This window comes from Electrophorus electricus, chromosome 1 (assembly GCF_041902795.1).
Source record: "Electrophorus electricus isolate QZ-2024a chromosome 1, ASM4190279v1, whole genome shotgun sequence".
Classification (NCBI taxonomy): Eukaryota; Metazoa; Chordata; class Actinopteri; order Gymnotiformes; family Gymnotidae; genus Electrophorus; species Electrophorus electricus.
In genome coordinates, this window is record NC_137497.1 from 25,772,158 (window position 1) to 25,791,371 (window position 19,214).

Consider the following 19,214-nt stretch of genomic DNA (forward strand, 5'->3'; position numbering starts at 1 on the left):
ACATTGGGTTCGAGTAATGTGTGAGAGCCATATGGGATTGGAGAAGCATGGAAACGCATGTGGCAGAAAATGCGTCTCAGAGGCCAGTAATTTTGCATCTGTGAACAGTTGCCAGTTTTGAACAGTTTGGGGCTGCTTCAATCCAGTCATGCAGCGTACTGTTCAGTGCACAGTAAAAGACATGGGTCTAAAATATCCTCTTACTTTCACTGGTTGCGATATTTAGCCTGCTTCTGTAGTGATGAGAACCAAAGTGATACAATCATCTGTGGTACAAAATTACACAGGTGAGAGAAAGACACAGGCCAGTCTTTCTGTCTTTACAGATGGCACATCACACATGCACTGTGGAGCTTGTGACTACTGTAGACTGCGGATAATTGTAAGTTGACTGAAGAAATGATTGTAAATTGAGCCTCTCTCATTCTACTGTGCTTTATCTATCTCTGTGTGTCTTAACTGATGTTGCATTACATAGAGCATCATCAGTTTAGAGCAATTTATGGTATGAGAGATATATAACTATCAAAATCACCTGTCTGTAGTAGTGAAAGAGGCCATTATGTTTAAGGTTTGGTGGTATCTTTCTCTCACTAAGGAACGTCTTTATGCTTGCTGTTCGGAGGTGAATCGATAATATCACATATGTTGGAGTCGGTGCAAATGCAAGTTCAAGAGGCATATGCAGTTAAATCAAAGTACATGGCAAAATGTTCAGCTTTGGCCCACCAAGAGGGCATATGCAAATCCACGTTGGCAATTTCTCCTTTGTAATCAGACCCCTCCTTTAATGTCTCCATACATAGCCATCAGCTCTGAGACTGATTGGGTCTGATCAGAACACTCTGCCTGAATTAGGGATGAGGGGCCTGACTGCCTTAAAAAATCAATTATGGACACATGTGTGACTGAAGCTTATCCAGCCTGTAGATATGACTGTTATCAGTAAAGGGTGCACTTGCACCACCAGTGGGTTTGAGTCTATGCCAAATCATTAATCCTTCACACCCACAAGACTTGTAAATGCATCGACTTAAAATTCCCATATCATTAAAACACTGGTAAAACATTTTCTCTGATTGCATTGTTTGTCATGGTAAGTCATTATGACTGTTATATATGCTTTTAGAAATTAACTCATCAGAAAGCAACTTTATGCTTTTAAAACCTCCATTTGTTTTTGTATGCCTTGTTTTGCATTATGACCAACTCCATGTTTGTCCTTGTTTTGTGTTTAGCTTTCATTTTCTGTTCCTAGTATTTATGATACATTTTTATTTTGTTTCTGTCTGATTCTTCTGGCTTTTCGACCCTGGATCATTACATGGACAGTGATTATAGATTTGCCACAGTAAACATCGCTCATCTCAGCATTTGTCTCCCTTCACAAACTGTTACGTAAGCAGAGAGTGCAGGTTCTAGATTTGCTTTCCTGCAGTCCTGACCTGACTCCAATTGAGAATGTGCAGTGCACTATAAACTTAAAAATATGACAACTTGGTCCCTGTACAACTGCAGCTGAAGACCTGCGTATTAGAAGAATCAGTGGAGATTCCACTTTATAAACTTAGCATGTGTCTTCAATTCCCAAATATTTAATATATGTTATTAAAAGAAAAAGTTCTGTTAAACATTGGTAAACTCTTGGTTGGAGCATGTTGTAGTCATTATTTAAAAAGAGTTTATACTTTCAAAAAACACTTCACAGTGTATTGTCAAATAATGCGTTGTAGTGTAGTGAATTTACAAATCACTCCTTTTGGATTTTATTTAATACTTTGTCCATCCACTGCACATCAATTGCTAAATAAATAAATATATAAATATATTTATCTAAATATATAAATAAATATTACATACAAGATTGTAATCACTTTGTTTTCTTTTTGAAAAGAAATAAACAGAGATAGAGAAATTCTAACTCCATTTATTTGCTTATAACAATTAGTATAATTTGTTACATATGAATGATGAATATATTATATGATACTTATTAAACTTTTTTTTTTCATCTGGGGGTAGTAGCTAATCCCTGGCTAATCTCTGGCTGTACATCCTGAATAGTGTATATAGAATCAGTTGTTGCACTATGATTTTCCTATAAGCATGTTGCCTGTAATGGCAAGTTTGCTTCATTTAAAAATAAATCTGTCAAGCTGTGTAAACCAATCAGACAGTTGGTACCAACATGTCTGTTTGGCAGAAGCAGCACAGTCTGACAGTTAAAGCAGACAGATAACAGTTAAAATGGATAGATCACAATTAAAACTGATAGATCACAGCTAAAACCGATAGCTCACAGCTAAAACATGAATGAGAGCAGTGAAAATGTAAGCCTGCAGATTCTGGTAAGTGCCTGTGGTACAGTTTGTCCACAGTAATGTTAGGTTGAACATAAGGGCAGTGGAAATCGATTTGTTTTTCAGGCCAACGTGAAACGAAAAATTGTAGGCAGAAAGCAGCTCTAGCAATTCAGCAAAGTTGAATATACTGAATAAATGTAACATTACACCACTTCTGATACAGTGTAACTTTATCTGATACAGTGTAACTTTACACTTCCATACTGGAGTATCAGTGCTTACTCAGTAAGTAAAGATTGTCAGTGTGTTGCTATACAGTTCCTCAGTATATTACAATATAATTAACAGTATAGTTACACTGTAACAGTGGTGGTGTAACGTCAAGTATATTTATTAAAAAACTGTTACATCCTCCGTCCCCACCCCAACTATCACTCTGGTCATTGGCCACCTGTCTACCCCCTGGGAGACCCTCTGCACCCCCAGCCCCACCCTTAGTTTAGCACAAAATTAAACCCACACAAAAACACATCTCTTTTTGTAGACAGCATTTACTGGCAAGAGCAAGCGCATTTTTTCATTCGTTTCATGCCCCCTTTCTCCAGCCCCCAAAACGTAGCATGAATCGGCCTGCTATGTGTGCCATACCTGCCTCATCATTGCTCTGTTGCCGGGGGTAACAAGCATCTCTCTTGTATGCTGGAGCCACTCTGGCCTGAAAGCCCAGGGACATTTGGAGAGCTGCCTCATCAGCTCCTGCTGCCCTTCGAGCCAGCCGCTAAATAAGAGATCCTATCAGCCGTTTTGCTGCGACATTGAACGCCCCGTGTCCTAATCAATAAAGTCCAATTCTTTGTAGATCTGGAACTCCGATTAGCCCCTTGCTCTAATCCAATTGCCCGTTTTTGCGGTCCATCACGCGGGCGGTGTGAGGCGCTGTAAAGGATGTCGTTATCGGAGGTTATGAGTTTAGCACTGATATAAAGCCACGTCGCCCCACCAGCCTGGGGTGAACGGCCTTCTTTGTGCCTTTTAATTGCAAGAGCACTCCAGGCCCTGGTCCGTTCCATCGCCTAGGCAACACTGTAGGCAAGGAAAGCTGGATAACAACGGGAGTATATTGTCAGGAGAGGAAATTACTGCCACCAATGTTCCAGCCAGACAGAACAAAGCCAGAAAATAAAACCCAGTATTAAAATCTGTAATATTTACAGTGAGTATAGTGGTTTTAGGAGAAGCATAATTTTCGACAGTCTAATGCTTGGTTTAGCATTATGCTAATTTGAAATAAAGCCTCATTTCTCACTTGTTTAATCATATTGTTCCTCACTAATGAGGAAAAAATGTAGCTGAGAAAAAAATACCCATTAGGCCCAAAATGGGGCAGGGAGGTGGTAACTCAAGCAGAGGTGCTTATGAGTTGGCATCTGTCGATACATTTTCTACTACTCTAGGAAGAAAAAAGGTTTTCATTATTTACAAAATCACATTACATTAATGCGAAACCTTCCTCTATGCCTTGCAGGCAGTGTGACTTGAAAAGATCAAGCATTCACTCTGTATTGCTCTCCTTTCTGAGCAGCTAAGGGACTTATGTTTATCATGTGTGGGGTAACTCTATATCGGGAATGATTTTGCATGGTCACTTTAATCTCACATTTTAAATGACAAGCAAAAGATCTTCAGATTACATGAGGTAAGCAGATACTGCTTTGCTACCACACCACCGTCTAAAATATTCAGACTGGAGAATACTCAGAGATTTCTCTTTTGACGTCTGTTATCAGTCCCACAATGATTTCTCAGCAAGACAATGGAACAGTAATGAACTTCCGAAGGAAATTAAGAGCCTCATTTCTGTCAAGGAGACCTGATGAATACAAGGCATCCTTCCCCTCCTTGGCTCTGTGTGGACTAATCACAGTGCGTTTTGCCGAGCCCCTTGGATTAGCCAGTGTTTTTGTCTGGAAATCCCTGCAGGAAACCTTGTTCTCATCAGAACTCTGGTGTGTTCATTTTGCCGAGGCTTCTGCCAACTGAAGTGAAACTGCAGTGACCACATTTGCCTTTCAGCACAACAACTCCAGCACAGGTCCCAGAGAGGGACTTTTTCATTTTTCTCAGCACTGGGCCTGACAAGGTAGTAGCCTACATTGAACATGGAGCCTTAGAATGCAAGCAGAGCAGTTAAATACCAGTGTCCTGGTCTGGATACTCCAGAGCAGTTACATACCACTGTCCTGGTCTGGGTACTCAAGGGCAGTTACATACCAGTATCCTGGTCTGGGTACTCAAGAGCAGTTAGCTAGCAGTGTCCTGGTCTGGATACTCCAGAGCAGTTACGTACCAGTGTCCTGGTCTGGATACCCCTGAGTAGTTACATACCAGTGTCCTGGTCTGGGTACTCCTGGGACATGTGCTGGTTCTGGTGGACCCAATCCCCATTGCACTTGAAGAATATCTGGAGGGCAGGTGCAGCACGACATCGTAGTTTGATTGGGTTGCTCTTGACAATATAAGCATCCTCCGGCTCCTGCAGGAAGTGAGGTAGGGTCCCGCCCATTGAGAGTGAATCAGAAGAAGCATCCCCTGTAGTGCCTGTAAAAAAAACCATGTAGCAAAATCAGTATCTACAAGCAACATCAGCACAAAATAAACACAACCGCTCTCCAAAGAAACCATGCAATCACACATGCACTACACATCAAATCCAAACGCCATGTACACCCAAACATAGATCTCATCAATGCACAATTAACAGCAGACAACTCTTCATCTTTGTTTTGTTTTTTTTTGTTTTTACCAAGCTCTGTATTTATTTATTTATTTATTTATTTATTTTTAACTTCTGTAAAACTGTTGATTTCCCTTCTGACTGTGTGGCTTTTGCTGTTTTAACAGCGTGTGAAATGGAGAACAATGCCAGAGAAACTGGAGCCATTCCTTTTGACCGTTGGAAAGATAATGAAGCGGAGAAGCAGATGCCAAAGAAAGCACTGGGTTGGACTGATGAGTCCAGACCCGTGTCATCACGGTGGACAGCTTTTCTTCTGGAACTCAGTTACTCAGCTGTATATAACCTCCAGCAGGATACTTTCTTTTGATTAGGAGTAAATAATTGCAAAGTAAGAGAAAGCAATAGAGTAGGGGAGGGAGGGGAGAGAGAGAGAGAGAGAGAGAGAGAGAGAGAGAGAGAGAGAGAGTCTTCATTCTGAAGACAGTTGATGAGATTTTGGCAAAACATGGCAGTCATTCACATGCAGTCTCTTTGTCTTTGCTGTTCCAATCTTCCCTTTACTCCAGAGGGTAGAACAACATGGAACAAGAAGGTTGTGTTCATGCCATCTTGGGGATTCACACTGGAATAAAACCTCCAGCCCATCAATACTGGCTGCTGAGTGGCTGATAGAGCTAAGCTTGTCAGCAACGGGGGGAAAAAACCCTGAAAGTCATTATACCACCATCAAATCCAATTCTGCCCAGTAGAATTGAATAGACTCGTGCTATACACAGTCTCCTATGTTTTAAATGGATAAACAAGTGAATGACCATGTCATGTTTGTGTGCACAAACAGACACAAACACACAGAGATTGGAAAAGAGTGTTAAAATAACTCTTACTCATTTAAAGTAGAAGACTCATGTGGCTTCAAATAAGTGTCTGTTTTTAACTTAATTAGTTGAAAGCCTGGTAATCGAAGCACATTTTGCTGCTATTTCAATTTGTTAGTCATAAATTCTGCCTTTCCTTTAGTTTTTACGTTAAAGAAACCATCCATTTGTGTTGAACACATATGTTTTGCCTTCCTTACTCTCTACTTTTCCCTCCAATAAAACCCCAAAGCTCTGGGGAATAAAATGAAAGAAGAGACTCACTATCAGTTCAGTGCTGTATGTTCTAACCTCCTGCTGGCTGGTGGCCACACAGCCAGCCTGCTATTCTGACCTCCGATTGGTTGTTTCAAGTCCTCCACCCTGAGCAGCCCTAATGAACACTGACAGCTTGGCACAAGCCAGGCCTGTGGGCCTCTCTCGCCACCAGTTTCCGCTTCATGCCAGCTCAGCTAGGCTCTGGGGGTTGTCTGCTGAGACACATGCAGGTGGCACAGACTGCCCAAGAATGACATTTTAATAAGGGGATCTTCTGAGGTGATGGGGGGAGTTCCCAGATTATTCCTTGTTGCTATCACCATGCTGATGTTGTGAGAATGCCTGGGTGGTCACTACTCAAAGCTCTGTTATGGATTTCTCACTAGCTAGCACTAGCACAACTGGAGGCACTCTCAGACCCCAGAGAGCAGATGTATTTGGGCACTAAATGCTGAAATCTGAATTTTAGGGGGAGCCTTCTTCACAGGCCAAAACAGGCAAAGCTTCCGCTTACAAGTGAACTGTGAAATGTGAGGGGACTCTGAAGTCCACCATGGCTTCAGGCAAAGGGTGCTGGATCCTGGGTATCTGCTAAGGTCACAGTGCATTGGGGAACAGCAAACCAGTCTGGGAATCCTGCAGGGATGCTGGGATCATCCCCCAGAGTGTGAGGTGATGAGGTGGCCTAGACAGGAGATCTAAAACGAATAACGTTGGGTTGGGTCTGGAATTTCTAGCCATAAAAGCACAAAGTTTATTTTAGTAGTTAAGAATTACTACACATCTTCTTCAGGACTGAGTTAATAATTAGTAAAAAAAAGTTTCAAAAAATGACTGCAAGTGGCAATGGTAAATATTCACTGGTTCATTCCATTACAAGCCACAATGATGCGCCGTCTTCAATTAGACATTAGAATTATATAATACTCTATGGCTCTTCACCAAGTGGGATTCTTTCTGGAGAGTGTATAGAGGTCTGGGCAAAACAACAGTCAAACAAGCAGACTCGATCTGAGCTGCCTGCGTATTACATCAAGCCAGTTCCAGGTAGGTTTCCAGGTCTGAACAGAGTTGGAATTACACGAAGCTACCAACGTAATACCACACACATCGACCGGTTTTGGTTTAATTATTATCCCCCCTCCTGGGGGGATGTGGCCCTGCTCATGCTATTGTTAACCAGATACGCACTTACGACGCAAAGATCTCGCGCTGTCTCTCGAGTTGTCAAATCACATACAATAGTCTCGGTTGAAGCGTGTTCGTATGGGGTTTTACTGGCAGAGCTTCTTTATAGGGCCATTTGTATTGTCTTAGTAATGGCTTTTTTCATCCTTTACTTCTTCTTGAGACCGGATTAGTCAAACACTCCGTGTAGTGGATATCCTGAGAGGGCAGGGTGACAACCCCTCTTTGATTTGCTGCCACGAAACACATTAGAAAATCTTTATTATTCATCCAAGCTGATTTCATCCACTGAAGGCCTACCTAATTATAGATTGAAAAGGACGACACCAAGTCAATATATACCTGATTTAGCTTAAAAAAGCATGATTATACTTATAGGACGGGTTTTTATAGGCTGGTAAGTGGCAGATGCCACTCCACAGCAGATGGTTGGCGTGGTGGCTTGTGCCAGTGCTCGAAGCTCCTGGGCCCTTGGAGTACTTTTTGAAAGTTACTTTACTCGAGGCAAATCATTCAGAGTAAAACAACAAAAAACATCTCTTTTGCAACCGCAGTTTTAGCACTGCGATCACAGCTGCCGTTTCCCTCGGACCGGCCATGCACGGTTCTGGCACTGGTCACCGTAGCGAGTGTGGAGGAGGAGGTGCTAGGCAGCACGGCAGCACCTCCCCCCCCCCTTCACTCCCCTCCGGTGAGCGACAATTTGAAAATTGCTCTGCCAGCAGAGTGAGATTGCATGATCTTCTCCCACCTTTCCACGGCGAGCTGCGAGAGACGGGGGCCGCTGCCTGAGGACAGGATTCATTTTCTTCGTCACAACAGGAAGAAGCGGCTCTCCTCTGCTCACCTCATTCTGCACAGGTTCGTCATCCACGGGCTTTTCGTGTTTGTTGAGCCACCTGGGGGATGGCCGCTTGTCTGGCAACTACATTTCCCTTGTTTATGCTGCTATGTGCATCTGATCGTGGGGCAGTGGGGAGGGCTGGGATGAACCATTTGCATGTTGAGTTTTCTCTCCCCACTGTGCTGTCCTACCAGAGAGCAGCATCCTCTGACAATTGAAATCCTGACTTGTGGCCACGCTCCGTCACAAAGGACAAGAGTTTCGAAACTGTGTACGCATTCCATCGCCTCTTCAAACAATCAATCGTGCGGACACTCAACAGGGTAGCGAAAGAACAACCTGAAAACGACTTAGGATTCTTCGAGGCTGCTGACACTGAAAAGGCCATGAGGGTCTTCCTTCACCTCGACGCCCACTCATCATGAATGAAACATCAAACAGACTCCGCTCACCACTGGCCCGAGGAGTCACCGAAGCAGCTCTATCGCAAGCCTTGCCTCTTTTGATCCAGCATCTTCCAGGACATGTATTAGGCCCATGCTTGAACCAGTCATTCTCCTCTGTTTTTGCTTTTCACCAAAGCCTCTGTGTGTTGAAGTCCGGTCACCTTTATGAAGGTACATGACAGTGGTGGTGGGAAATCAGAACCCACACGTTCCTGCCTTGTGGTGAAAGGTGAACTGTCTTTTATCCGGGCCCATTCCCGCTGACCTCTAACCTGTCATCTAAATGCAAAACCTGCATTGATCCACTCAAATCAAATTCCATCCATTTTTTAGCACTGCAAAACACACATAGCAGACATAGCAGAATCAGCCTACAGAAGGCCATGCAGACCAAGACCCAGGCATGCTTCATTTTACCCACTGCTTTTTGTGCATGTTGAAAACTTTCAGCCCATTAAATCTGTCAGACTGTAGCAAGGCAGCTGCTATGTCAAAAATCAATCACTGCTGAACGGGGCCTAATTAGGGACATCTTCATTACTATGTGCTAATTTGGTATAGAGCTGTAACAAGGTATAAAAGAAAAGGCTGGTGATGAGTGTAGTGCGCTTGGCAAGACCTGTGATTGGCCATGGGTTCACGCTCCCACCCCTCCTTGCCATGGTGCTGTAATTATGAGGCCTCACCATTTCGACAATGCCCGTGTGCTTCTCCGCTTGTCAGAGGTAAAGGATAATTGGAACAAGGTGACAATCCACGCTCCATAAAACAGGGGTGGGGACCGCCCGACACCTCGCTCCGTGATCGATGCTCGTAAAGACGGCCTCTAATGAGTCCGATAAGCGGGCCACCGACATGTCACTTATTTTCTCATTACGGCGGTTAATTTTTATACGGTCCCTTAACACGGCCATCTCATTGATGGCATGCAGCTTTGCTAGGGTGTCACGGGGTGGGGGGAGGGGCTAGCAAGGCTGTGTGGACTGAAGTGAGTACAGATGGAAAGTAGCAAGATTAATAATGCATAAATAACACGAATCCAACGGAATGAGTGCATGTGTAATGTGATTATAAACACATTGTACCTTAGCGTGAGCGGCGGGGTCTGTCATTGAGGTGTATCACGTTTTTTGAGGTCAAGTCACCCAGGCCCTGTTAAGGCTGGTGCATGTACTGTATTTCTGACTTTATATTTTGTCTTTTTAGGAACGTTTGATTCTGACTACTACTTGCAGCCATATGTGTGGCTACTTCAGCTGTGGATTTGGTTGAGGATGCTGGATTTCAGCAAGTTGACTCCTCATTTTTGGAGGCTGAAGGGTCAGGAGGAGACACTATATTCCCCACTGCACAGAGAGAGAAGGAGAAACAGAGAAATAAAGGGAGAGAAAGAGAGGGAGGGGGGGGGCTCCTCTTGTGAACAACCTGTCTTTCTCTTTGCAACATAGACTAATTGAGATGGTTGAAAAGAATAGACAAACACATGCAAGCATTCACACCCCCAACACACACACACACAAACATAGATACACTATGAGTGTTCCCGCTCCGTTAACAAAGTGCAACCTATTGGGAAGGCTGAAATGCAAGACTTTAAGCAAATAAACGTCTGCCTAGCCATATGGACTCAGGCATATGGATATTAAAATATTTTGTCCCAAGAGGGGCAATTCTGTCCAAGAGATACAACAGGTGAACAGGGAATACTGGGAGTAAACACCTTTGACAGCACACATGATGTTCCAATGCTGTAAAACACTCATGGGACACTACTTCAGCTGGCATCTGAATTTAAGCATAGTCCTTTACAAACCCTGGCTCAGAGAAAGCAGACAATAGCTGGAAAAAAAAATCACAGCCGAGTAAGAAGAGTAGAAACGTACATCTACTATGAACTGATATTTTGGTTGCATTTATTTCATCTAATTGGGGAGAACTGTTCGGCACTCAGATTCCCCGCAGCACCACCCCTAGAACTGCCCCTGGCACCACTCCGGGCACTGCCCCCATCGTCACCCAGTCTTGCTCGCTGCCTTGTCTTGTGTGATATATATCCTCACGTCTTAGTGAGATCTCTCCATTTTTGAGCATTTTCTGAGCTGTTCTCCATCTACCTGGTCTGTGGGCAGCCTGACGCATTTTCCCCCACTCTCAGATCCACCCAGATTAGAGTGCCCATTTGGCTGCTTTTAGTCAGCTCTTCTTGGGTCACAAATAACAATTGTTATCTTGGAACCTATGAGAGTTACATTCCTCTTTCTGAGCCTCTGTGTTGCACAGTGACAGTTATTTACGCAGGGAACTGCTAAGGCATTAAAACTATTAGAATGGGTTTTGATGGATTTAGTCTCTCCTTTCAGACTGTTTACCACTTAGGTGATGTTCACGTCCCCTCACTGGATTAGAAGGTGTTCATTCAGAAAACTGTGGGTACGTGCACTTTATTATATCAGACAACATGAGACCAATGCTTCAGTCATGTGCGTGGGAGGGAAGACATCTCTCCAGACAGGTTTGCTGGGAAATTGTAGGCTCGAATACTGTTTCTCTTGCAAGACACGTAGTGGTCAAAATGCACCGTTACTGCACCAAAAAAAACACCGCACGCACCTGAGAAGGCTTTGAAAGAGAGCGCTTTTCTTTACAAGCCGTTCAATTCATAAGATCCAGACCCACCACAAAACCATCCACCCATCCATTTTGCCATTTTGATAAAGTGCATTTTCTTGTCCGACACGTCTGCTGCCCCACCCTCTCACGCTGCGATCCGCCTCTCACGTGGACACTGCTGAAATAATCACAGCCGCGGATGGATAGGGTGAGCGGGGGCGGATCGGCTCACGTGGGCTAGGTCAGTTATTGATGGCTGGCACATGAGCCTGGGAGGCCAGAAATTCCTCTGTGTGACAACGTGTCTCTTCAGCTCCGCACAGAGGGCTCTTGTGTAGGTCTAATTTTTCCTATTGCCGAAGATTCTTAAATCTCCCTGTCGTCTTTATATTGGGCTGCAGAGAACCTGTGGACAGCCTGTTTAAACAGGTAGGGCTATCAGTGGAATTTAACATGAGGAGAAAGTCTCCACTCAAATCTGAAAATCATCTCGAGTCTTCACTCAAGTCAATCTCTCTCTCCATTTCTCTCTCCCTTTCTAGTTTTCCCCTCCCTCTGTCCCTCACTCTCTTCCACACGCTCGGCACAAGTGACTCATCTCCTTGGTGTCATTTCATTCACCAATGCTTTCGTTTGCCTGTATCAGCAGGGCCGAATCTTAGATTTATCTGCACTGATGGGGAGGAAGCGGCTGGCCCTCCCTGGTCCCCCGAGGATGCTCACCTCAGATGGCAGCACGGCTGAGCATGTCCGTAGCCGCCGCAGCCAGGTGGCCGTCAGTGCAGGCCGGGACACGGGGACAAAGAGAAGTGCGGCATCAGCACAAACCCCTGCGCTTCTGGGCCGAGAACCATCAGGTCCCCGCGCAAGACAGTGCAAGCATTGCCAGAGTTGGGCAGCGCTAATAATGCCTGCAGCGGAACTCGCATGTTTTCTGCCACGTTGTTAGAATTGGACTCCGGCGGAAGTTCAGCAGAGTGGAGCGAAAGAAGTTCAGCGTCAACAGGCTCCTGATGAATGCAGAGTAGGGAGCAGGAGGGGAAAGCAATTTGCAGAGGGACCACAAACAAGTAAGGCAAGTCAAGAGGGATGGATGGGCAGATAGAGACGTAGAGAGAGAAAAAGACGAAAACCGAAAGAAAGAAAGAAACACAGAGAGAAAGAAACACACTTCTGTTGTATACACTTCCACTCCAGGACCCAAGAGTAGAAGTGCTATTAGCTGAAGAGTGCCACCTTCTGGGGAAATTATCCCTGACATTAAAATTCAGGTGATTAACAAGCATGTGTGGATGATCAAAATCAGCCCATCGTGGGAGGTGTTGATTAATTACCCTATGAATGAGGAACGCCTGAACACCCAACCTGCCTTCTTCTTCTCTAATCGCAGCTCGAGAGAATCTAATCACATCCTTAGCATGAACGACTGATGCAGCTAATCTAAAAATGATATCTAAAAAAGATAGCAAAGATTAAATGGAGTCCTGAAATCAACATGGTTAAAATCGAACTGCATTGTTAAGTGGATTTCATTTGCCTTAGAGATAAAGGACATTGTGGAGTTGTGAGACTAAGGGGATGTGTGTGGGAGCGCTGCACAAAGGGTCTCTTTCACAATCAGTGCCAAATGTGAGTCCAGTCATCCCACAGTGTGACGGTCACCCAAACATATGTGTTTGGTTGGGACAGATACGAATAAGTCACAAAGGGGATCTGACAAAGAATGCTGATGTTCAGCCCAGCACAGTTCAGACTGATTGGCTGTGTGCGTGTGGTTTATCAGGTCTGTAATGTTGATGCTTCTCCATCTCCTGGTGCCTTATGGGAAAGGTGTGCAGTACAGTCAGCCAGCACTACATGGTCCAGGTTTAGGTTCGTGTCTGGCAGCCAGCAGGGTGAGGGAAAGAGTGAGGACTTGATCCGGGACATTTGGCTTTTGGTACGCTTCAGATTTCGGGAAGGCTTCCGATTTCAAAATGGTTCAGATTATAGAATGCTTCCAACTTGAAAAACACTCTGGACTTCAAATCGCTTTAGCCTTCAGCGGCATGCTGAACAGATCCCTTTGGAGTGACAAACGAAAGAAAAACTATTTGCTCTTAGAAGTGAATTTGCAAAAAAAAAGAAATAAATAAATAGGTGGTTTAATCAAGCTCAATTTTCTGCTTCATGCATAAACAGTAGGTGTATATTAATTCACAGATCCCAACTGAATCAATCATGCTTCGCCTCTTTTCATGAAAAAAAAATCTAACATCATGATTAACTGCTTTGAATATCACTATAAGTGTGTGTTTGTGTGTGTGTGTGTGTGTGTGTGTGTGTGTGTGTATGTGTAACAGGCACTATTCAGAGACATTTATTCTTTCAAGACAAACCCCCCCCCCAAAAAACAAATAATGCAGAAAAATAAAAACACTGCTTAAAGAAACATTGTGAAAGGGCAGAAATCTCTAATCAATTAATCTGCAGGACCACAGCACTGCACCCAGCTCAACACACTCACCAAATCACTGCTAAGCAATGCAACGCAGCATCCTGGAATCAACTGGGAGCAAGTGTCCCGAGACGAGCGTCTCTATAGTTTGTGCATTATGCCAGCGAGCGGGGGGATATATAATCCATTTAGCTGCAGGGACAAGCCTGATGGAGAGGAGGGTGTAGGTACTCATCTTCCTCAACCCAGCACGCATGACTGGTTCATTAATAATACCTAATGACTCGGGCTAGGCGAAGAGAATTCCGATCCACTTGTTTGTATTCCATGCGTCGCACCAGGCGCAGAGGCGGCGGGCGGCATGGCGGGCTGGAGTGCAAACACTGATATCGGATGCCGGAGGGAATAACCGGAGGTGTCATTTTCCCCGAACTACTTCTACATCACTTATTTAAGAGGCCGCATGTGAGGAGTAGGTATTTGATTACCAAACCCAGGGACTGGACTAAGGTCCATGCTTGTACCCGATTTTCCCTAAGCAGTTGGAGAACTTGACTCTTCCAGTTCACCTCCTTTTTCCAGCCAGCCTTTAACACGCACCTTCGTCACTCTTCCTCTTCCGCTGCCGCAGTCGTGCCTCATTTCCCCCAGGCAGGAAAATGGTCCTCCCCGGCCAGCCGGTCGGGAGGGAAATTAAATCTCTGTGGAGGGAAGCCACGTCTCGCCGCTGATTTATTCACCAGGCGGATGAAGGGGCCTTGCCAGCAGGAGGCCAGAGATCCAGGGGGAAATGGCTTGTGCGCCCAGAGTCAGGCGGCTGCAGATAAATCTCCTTTAACGCCCCCCGCTGTGAAAGAGCGAGGGGACTGGGCCTCAGTCCGCCCACTGCTGGTCTGAGCCAGGGAAATCGGCAGACAAACCGTGCGCAGTAATAAGCTCGGTCGAGTGCCAGCCGGGCTGTTGGAGGTGCTAATTTGAGCTATCGTCAGCCACGGGAACAGCCTTCACACACACACACACACACACACACACAAACATCCTCCGGAAGGCTTAGGCACCGAACAATACACAAATCAATATAAGCCCGCTAGCCCAGTGATCAAGAATATCAGAACATCACAAATACCATCAGATGACACAGTATCTCATGAGTCACCACAACAATCTTAATATTCATGAGACAAATAATCTGCAGTATTATCCCTGTCTCAGTTTGCAGGTGGGCGGTGAGTGGCAGTGTCGAAAACCTATGAGGAAGGAAAGTGCAATAACCCAGAATGTTCAGTCTAGTGCAGGGTCGACCATAACTCCAGGCATTAGCCAAGCACACGCCAAAAAAACAAAAACAATAAAAACCTGACGCTTCACTGATCTGTCCTTTAATGTGATCTCACCAGTGGCACTCCCCGACCTGAGCATTCCCGGGCAGGTTTTAGTCAGCGATGGAGGAGTGTGCAGATGCTTTGGGGTGCGGCATGTGGCCGGCAGCTGCACACACAGCCAGCGGTGGTACGAAGAGAAAAAGCAGCACAGCTGACCCCACGCTGACTCACGTGTGAGCAGCATACCGAGAGACTTGGGCAAGAAAACACACACACGCACACACATACCCACACGCATACCCAGATCCACCCAGACCCCCACACACACTCCAACACACACCACAAAAACAAACACGCACACAGAGAGAAGAAGGCGTGGAGGCTTTAGGAGGCTGGACACGTGCCTTCTTCTGCTAGTGTATGTCCATTCGAGCATGAACAAACACAGTGAACTCTGTGTGGTAATGGGGCTCCCCCACTCCACTCCGCTGATGGACTCTTGCCGGGGTGGAACTACAGACCCAGAGAATTGCCAGCTTACCCGGAGAGTACCGCTCTGTGTGAAGAATCGAGGAATTTTGATCAAGCCCACCTGCTTCCCACACCAAGCTGGTTCGCACACCAAGTCAAGTTAGCCTTGATCATGGAGCAAACTGGTAAATTCCAGTGAATTTTGTTAATGGTAAAATGGTTTAGTTGAGGTTTCTACTGCAGTTCTTGCTGAGTGCATTACAGAACTAGTAAGAATTAGCAGTGATGTGATGTATTCTTAATAACAGTGGCGATGATGTTAAAATGTAGTTTTATTTGGAAGGGTTATTTTTGCAGTTATTTTTTGGAATTGGTTTATTATTGTTGCAAAATTATAAATGGGCCAGCTCATGTTAGAAGTGCTTTAACAAAAAAAAAGACATAATCCTGGTAAAAACTGGTACTTAAAAATAAATAAATAAATAAATAAATAAATAATAAAAAAAACTTTTAGATGCACAAATTCTAGACTTTTGGACTCACAAGGGGTGAATTTTTAATGCATGTGACATAGGTGGACACATAATGTTCTTGCAAATGCCAACAAAGAAGAGCTCATCATTTTGAAAATGTTAAAAAAAAAGGGTCTTGGTTCTCCCAAAGATAGAGGAAGAGTAGAAGACAGAGAGAGACAGAGAGACAGAGAGGAGCTGTCCCTGGTGTTCTCATTAGAGATACTACGACAATATTTGCCCCTATATGCCAACTGCAGGCTCCGCAGAGGAGGCCTTAGCACACCATCATAAAAGGCTAAAGCACATTAGGGCACCGCATTCTGCAGCGCATGGTGCGGCTGTGGCTACTTCCCCGCGCAGCCTAGGAGCCCCACTCCGTGCACCACCTCCCAGCTCCACCCACAACACGACCTTCAAATACCTTTCTTGGTTTTAATCTTTTTTTTTTTTACTTTAGAAAATGCCTGAGGCAAACCAAAAGCTCCTTTCAAAGTTACGTTTCAGGCTCTTTTTGACGCCGACATGATTTACGTTACGGGTTTTGAAAGCGAAGCGACTCCTGGCGTGTATATGTGTGGGTGGGTTGGCACGGAAACAGAGAGAATTGTATTTTTTTTCTTTTTGACCATATTTGTACAATTTGTTTTTCCCAAATGCTGTACAGAAGCACTTGAAAAATTGACCTTTCTTCAGGACACACACACACACACACACACACACACACACACACACACACACACACGCACACACGCACACACGCACACACACACACACACATCCCCTTCTTAAGGACAGAATACAGAATGTGAAGGGTTAGGAGTGAAACAGGAATGATCAGAGAGATAGAATCTCTACCCTCTCTCACACACACTACACACATACACATACGCACACGGTGCAGTAGATCCCAGCTTGAGCCCAGGAGAGCTAGAAGCTTGGTTAGGATAGATTTATCGAGCGGGTTCAATCTTTGGACACTTCTCTGCTATTGATCCTGACTTGGCAGTAGAATAGGAATCAGTCATGGATTTAATTAAACCTTAAACCAAAAAAAAGGAAAAAGAAAAGGAAGAAGAAGGAAGATTGAGTGACGATGTGGACATGTTGGTGCAGGAAATCAATTACTGAATACGAATGGATTGGAGACTTTTAAATATGCCATATAGCCAATAGGTAATAGAGGTGAAAACTAATTTAAACCATGCCAAGAGCAGGCATTAGCTATTCTGCAGGTCTGGCTAGTGGCACAAACAGCGTTTTCTCAGCTCTGATTAGGGACGATCAGCAATAGTACATGATGTGTTTTTGGGAAAAGCAGCTGCCGTCATCGAGGATTGGTGATCATTTGTGTGTGCTTTCGACACTCGGCAATGGAAATGCAAGCTCAGGGATTTGGGGACTCAATCTGGGCACACATTTAAAATCAGGTCATTGAGCTTGCCAAAGAGCACACCCAGTAATTCTGGCTGGGTTGTTTGCCCTTATGTAATATAAGTGCCACATATGCAACGACTGTCTGAGCTATAGGGATCATAAAATGCCAGTGTGCCGGCCAGGTGGATCATTAGTGAGAGGGAGGTTTTACAGCCGTGGCTGGGAGTCTGAAGCTGGTGCTTCGAACTCCGGGATGTTTCATCCAGCTGATATGGGATGGCCACTGGTGACAGGCACTTAACGGTGGAGTGACCTGTGCTGATCATGGGTCGCTGGTGAAGGTGAGGGACAGGTGGTGCACACTTGCTGACCATTCTCTCAGGTTCTCAGGCTGCCTCATGCTGCCACACACTGCCTCACAGTAGTTCACACAGCCTCACGCTGCCTCACACTGCCTCATGGTAGCTCACGCTGCCTCACGGTAGCTCTCACTGCCTCACAGTGTCTCACTCTACCTCACAGTAGCTCACACTGCCTTGTGCTGCCTCACACTGCTTCATGCTGCCTCAATAGGGAGAGAGGGAGAGAGAGGGAGAGAGAGGATGAATATTGGAAGAGAAAAGCTGACACAGGTGGGATTTGGGAAAAACATTCATTCTCTCAGAGCTTCCAAAGACGCTTATCTGTTGGTTCAGAAGCCTGGAGTCAGCACAGCTCAGGGATAAACAGAGAGAGAGAAAGAGAGAGAGAGAGAGAGAGAGAGAGAGAGAGAGAGAGAGAGAGAGGGAGAAAGAAAGAGGGGTGGGAGGGCTGGGCTGTGAATGAGAAAGAAGCTGGGGTGAGAGAGGGAGAAAGAGAAGAAGAGAGAGAGGGAGGGAGAGAGAGAGGGAGAGAAGGAGAGAGAGACGTGAAGTGTCCACCATGTGAATGCTGCCATTTGCTCCAACAGCGGCACTGCTGCATCAGCACTGTGGCGTCCCCAGGTCAAGGTTTTACAGCAAGTTATGACAACACACCAGCTTATTACCACATGCCCAGTTAAATCAAGCCGCACACATACACACACCACCTTCTCCTAGGGTCAGCTGGCTAAGCGGGACCATGCTAGCGAGACATTATCGATCAGCAAAGTCAATTTACAGCCGATTTAGGAGCCGAGCGACTTAATTACACAGCACAAATGAAACAAACCACATGCACCGCCCCAAGACTCACTGGCACTTCCCATCAGACATGAATGCAGAAATGGAGAAGCCATTGTTAATGAATTATTTATGAGCCAGGACCTCAGTCTCCACCCCTAACCCTAATCCTCATTGTTATCCTGACCGCAGAAATGGATGCCGCTTGGAGCAGACCCCAGAGAGACCCCCTGCTGGCAGCCATTTTGCTGACTACAGTGTGGTGGGAAGGAGAGCCGGCTGCTGTAATAATGTTACATAAACAGCTCAGGAGCTTTTCAGGGGCTTCAGTTACCACACTTGTGCTTTTGCATCTGAGTTGTCATTTTTTCAAGCAAGCAGGAGGCACGCTGACTTGCACGACGCAAACGTCGCAAAACCAGCGCGAGTTTATCCAAAGGAGGTCCTGTTAACAAAGCCAAGAAGTAAAGCAATCTTGTCCCCACTGAGAGCGACATGCGCCTCATGCGGGATGTACCTGCCCCCCCCCAGACAGTGGAACAGCCCAACGAGCCCAAGAGCTGGCAGAATATCTGCCTTCAGATTTCAGGATCTCAAACCTGTAGCCCAGTCACCTTATTACCACATATCACTGTGTGTGTACAGCCTTTCAGAGACTCGTTTCTAGCCATGAAATACCAGATTTCTCCTCC

General features: G+C 45.2%; 1 protein-coding gene across 4 annotated transcripts in view; it reads right to left on the minus strand.

The window, feature by feature from the left end:
• Window positions 1–19,214, minus strand: part of unc5db (unc-5 netrin receptor Db) — a 115,298-nt gene that overhangs the window by 55,639 nt on the left and 40,445 nt on the right. For 3 of the 4 annotated variants that reach the window (XM_081713311.1, XM_035526293.2, XM_081713295.1), the window contains one exon: window positions 4,689–4,901. In XM_081713311.1, the coding sequence (XP_081569437.1) occupies window positions 4,689–4,901 (213 nt within the window). Of the gene's footprint in view, window positions 1–2,951; window positions 3,198–4,688; window positions 4,902–19,214 lie in introns of those variants that run through there. The other variant, XM_035526296.2, reaches the window with a different exon arrangement.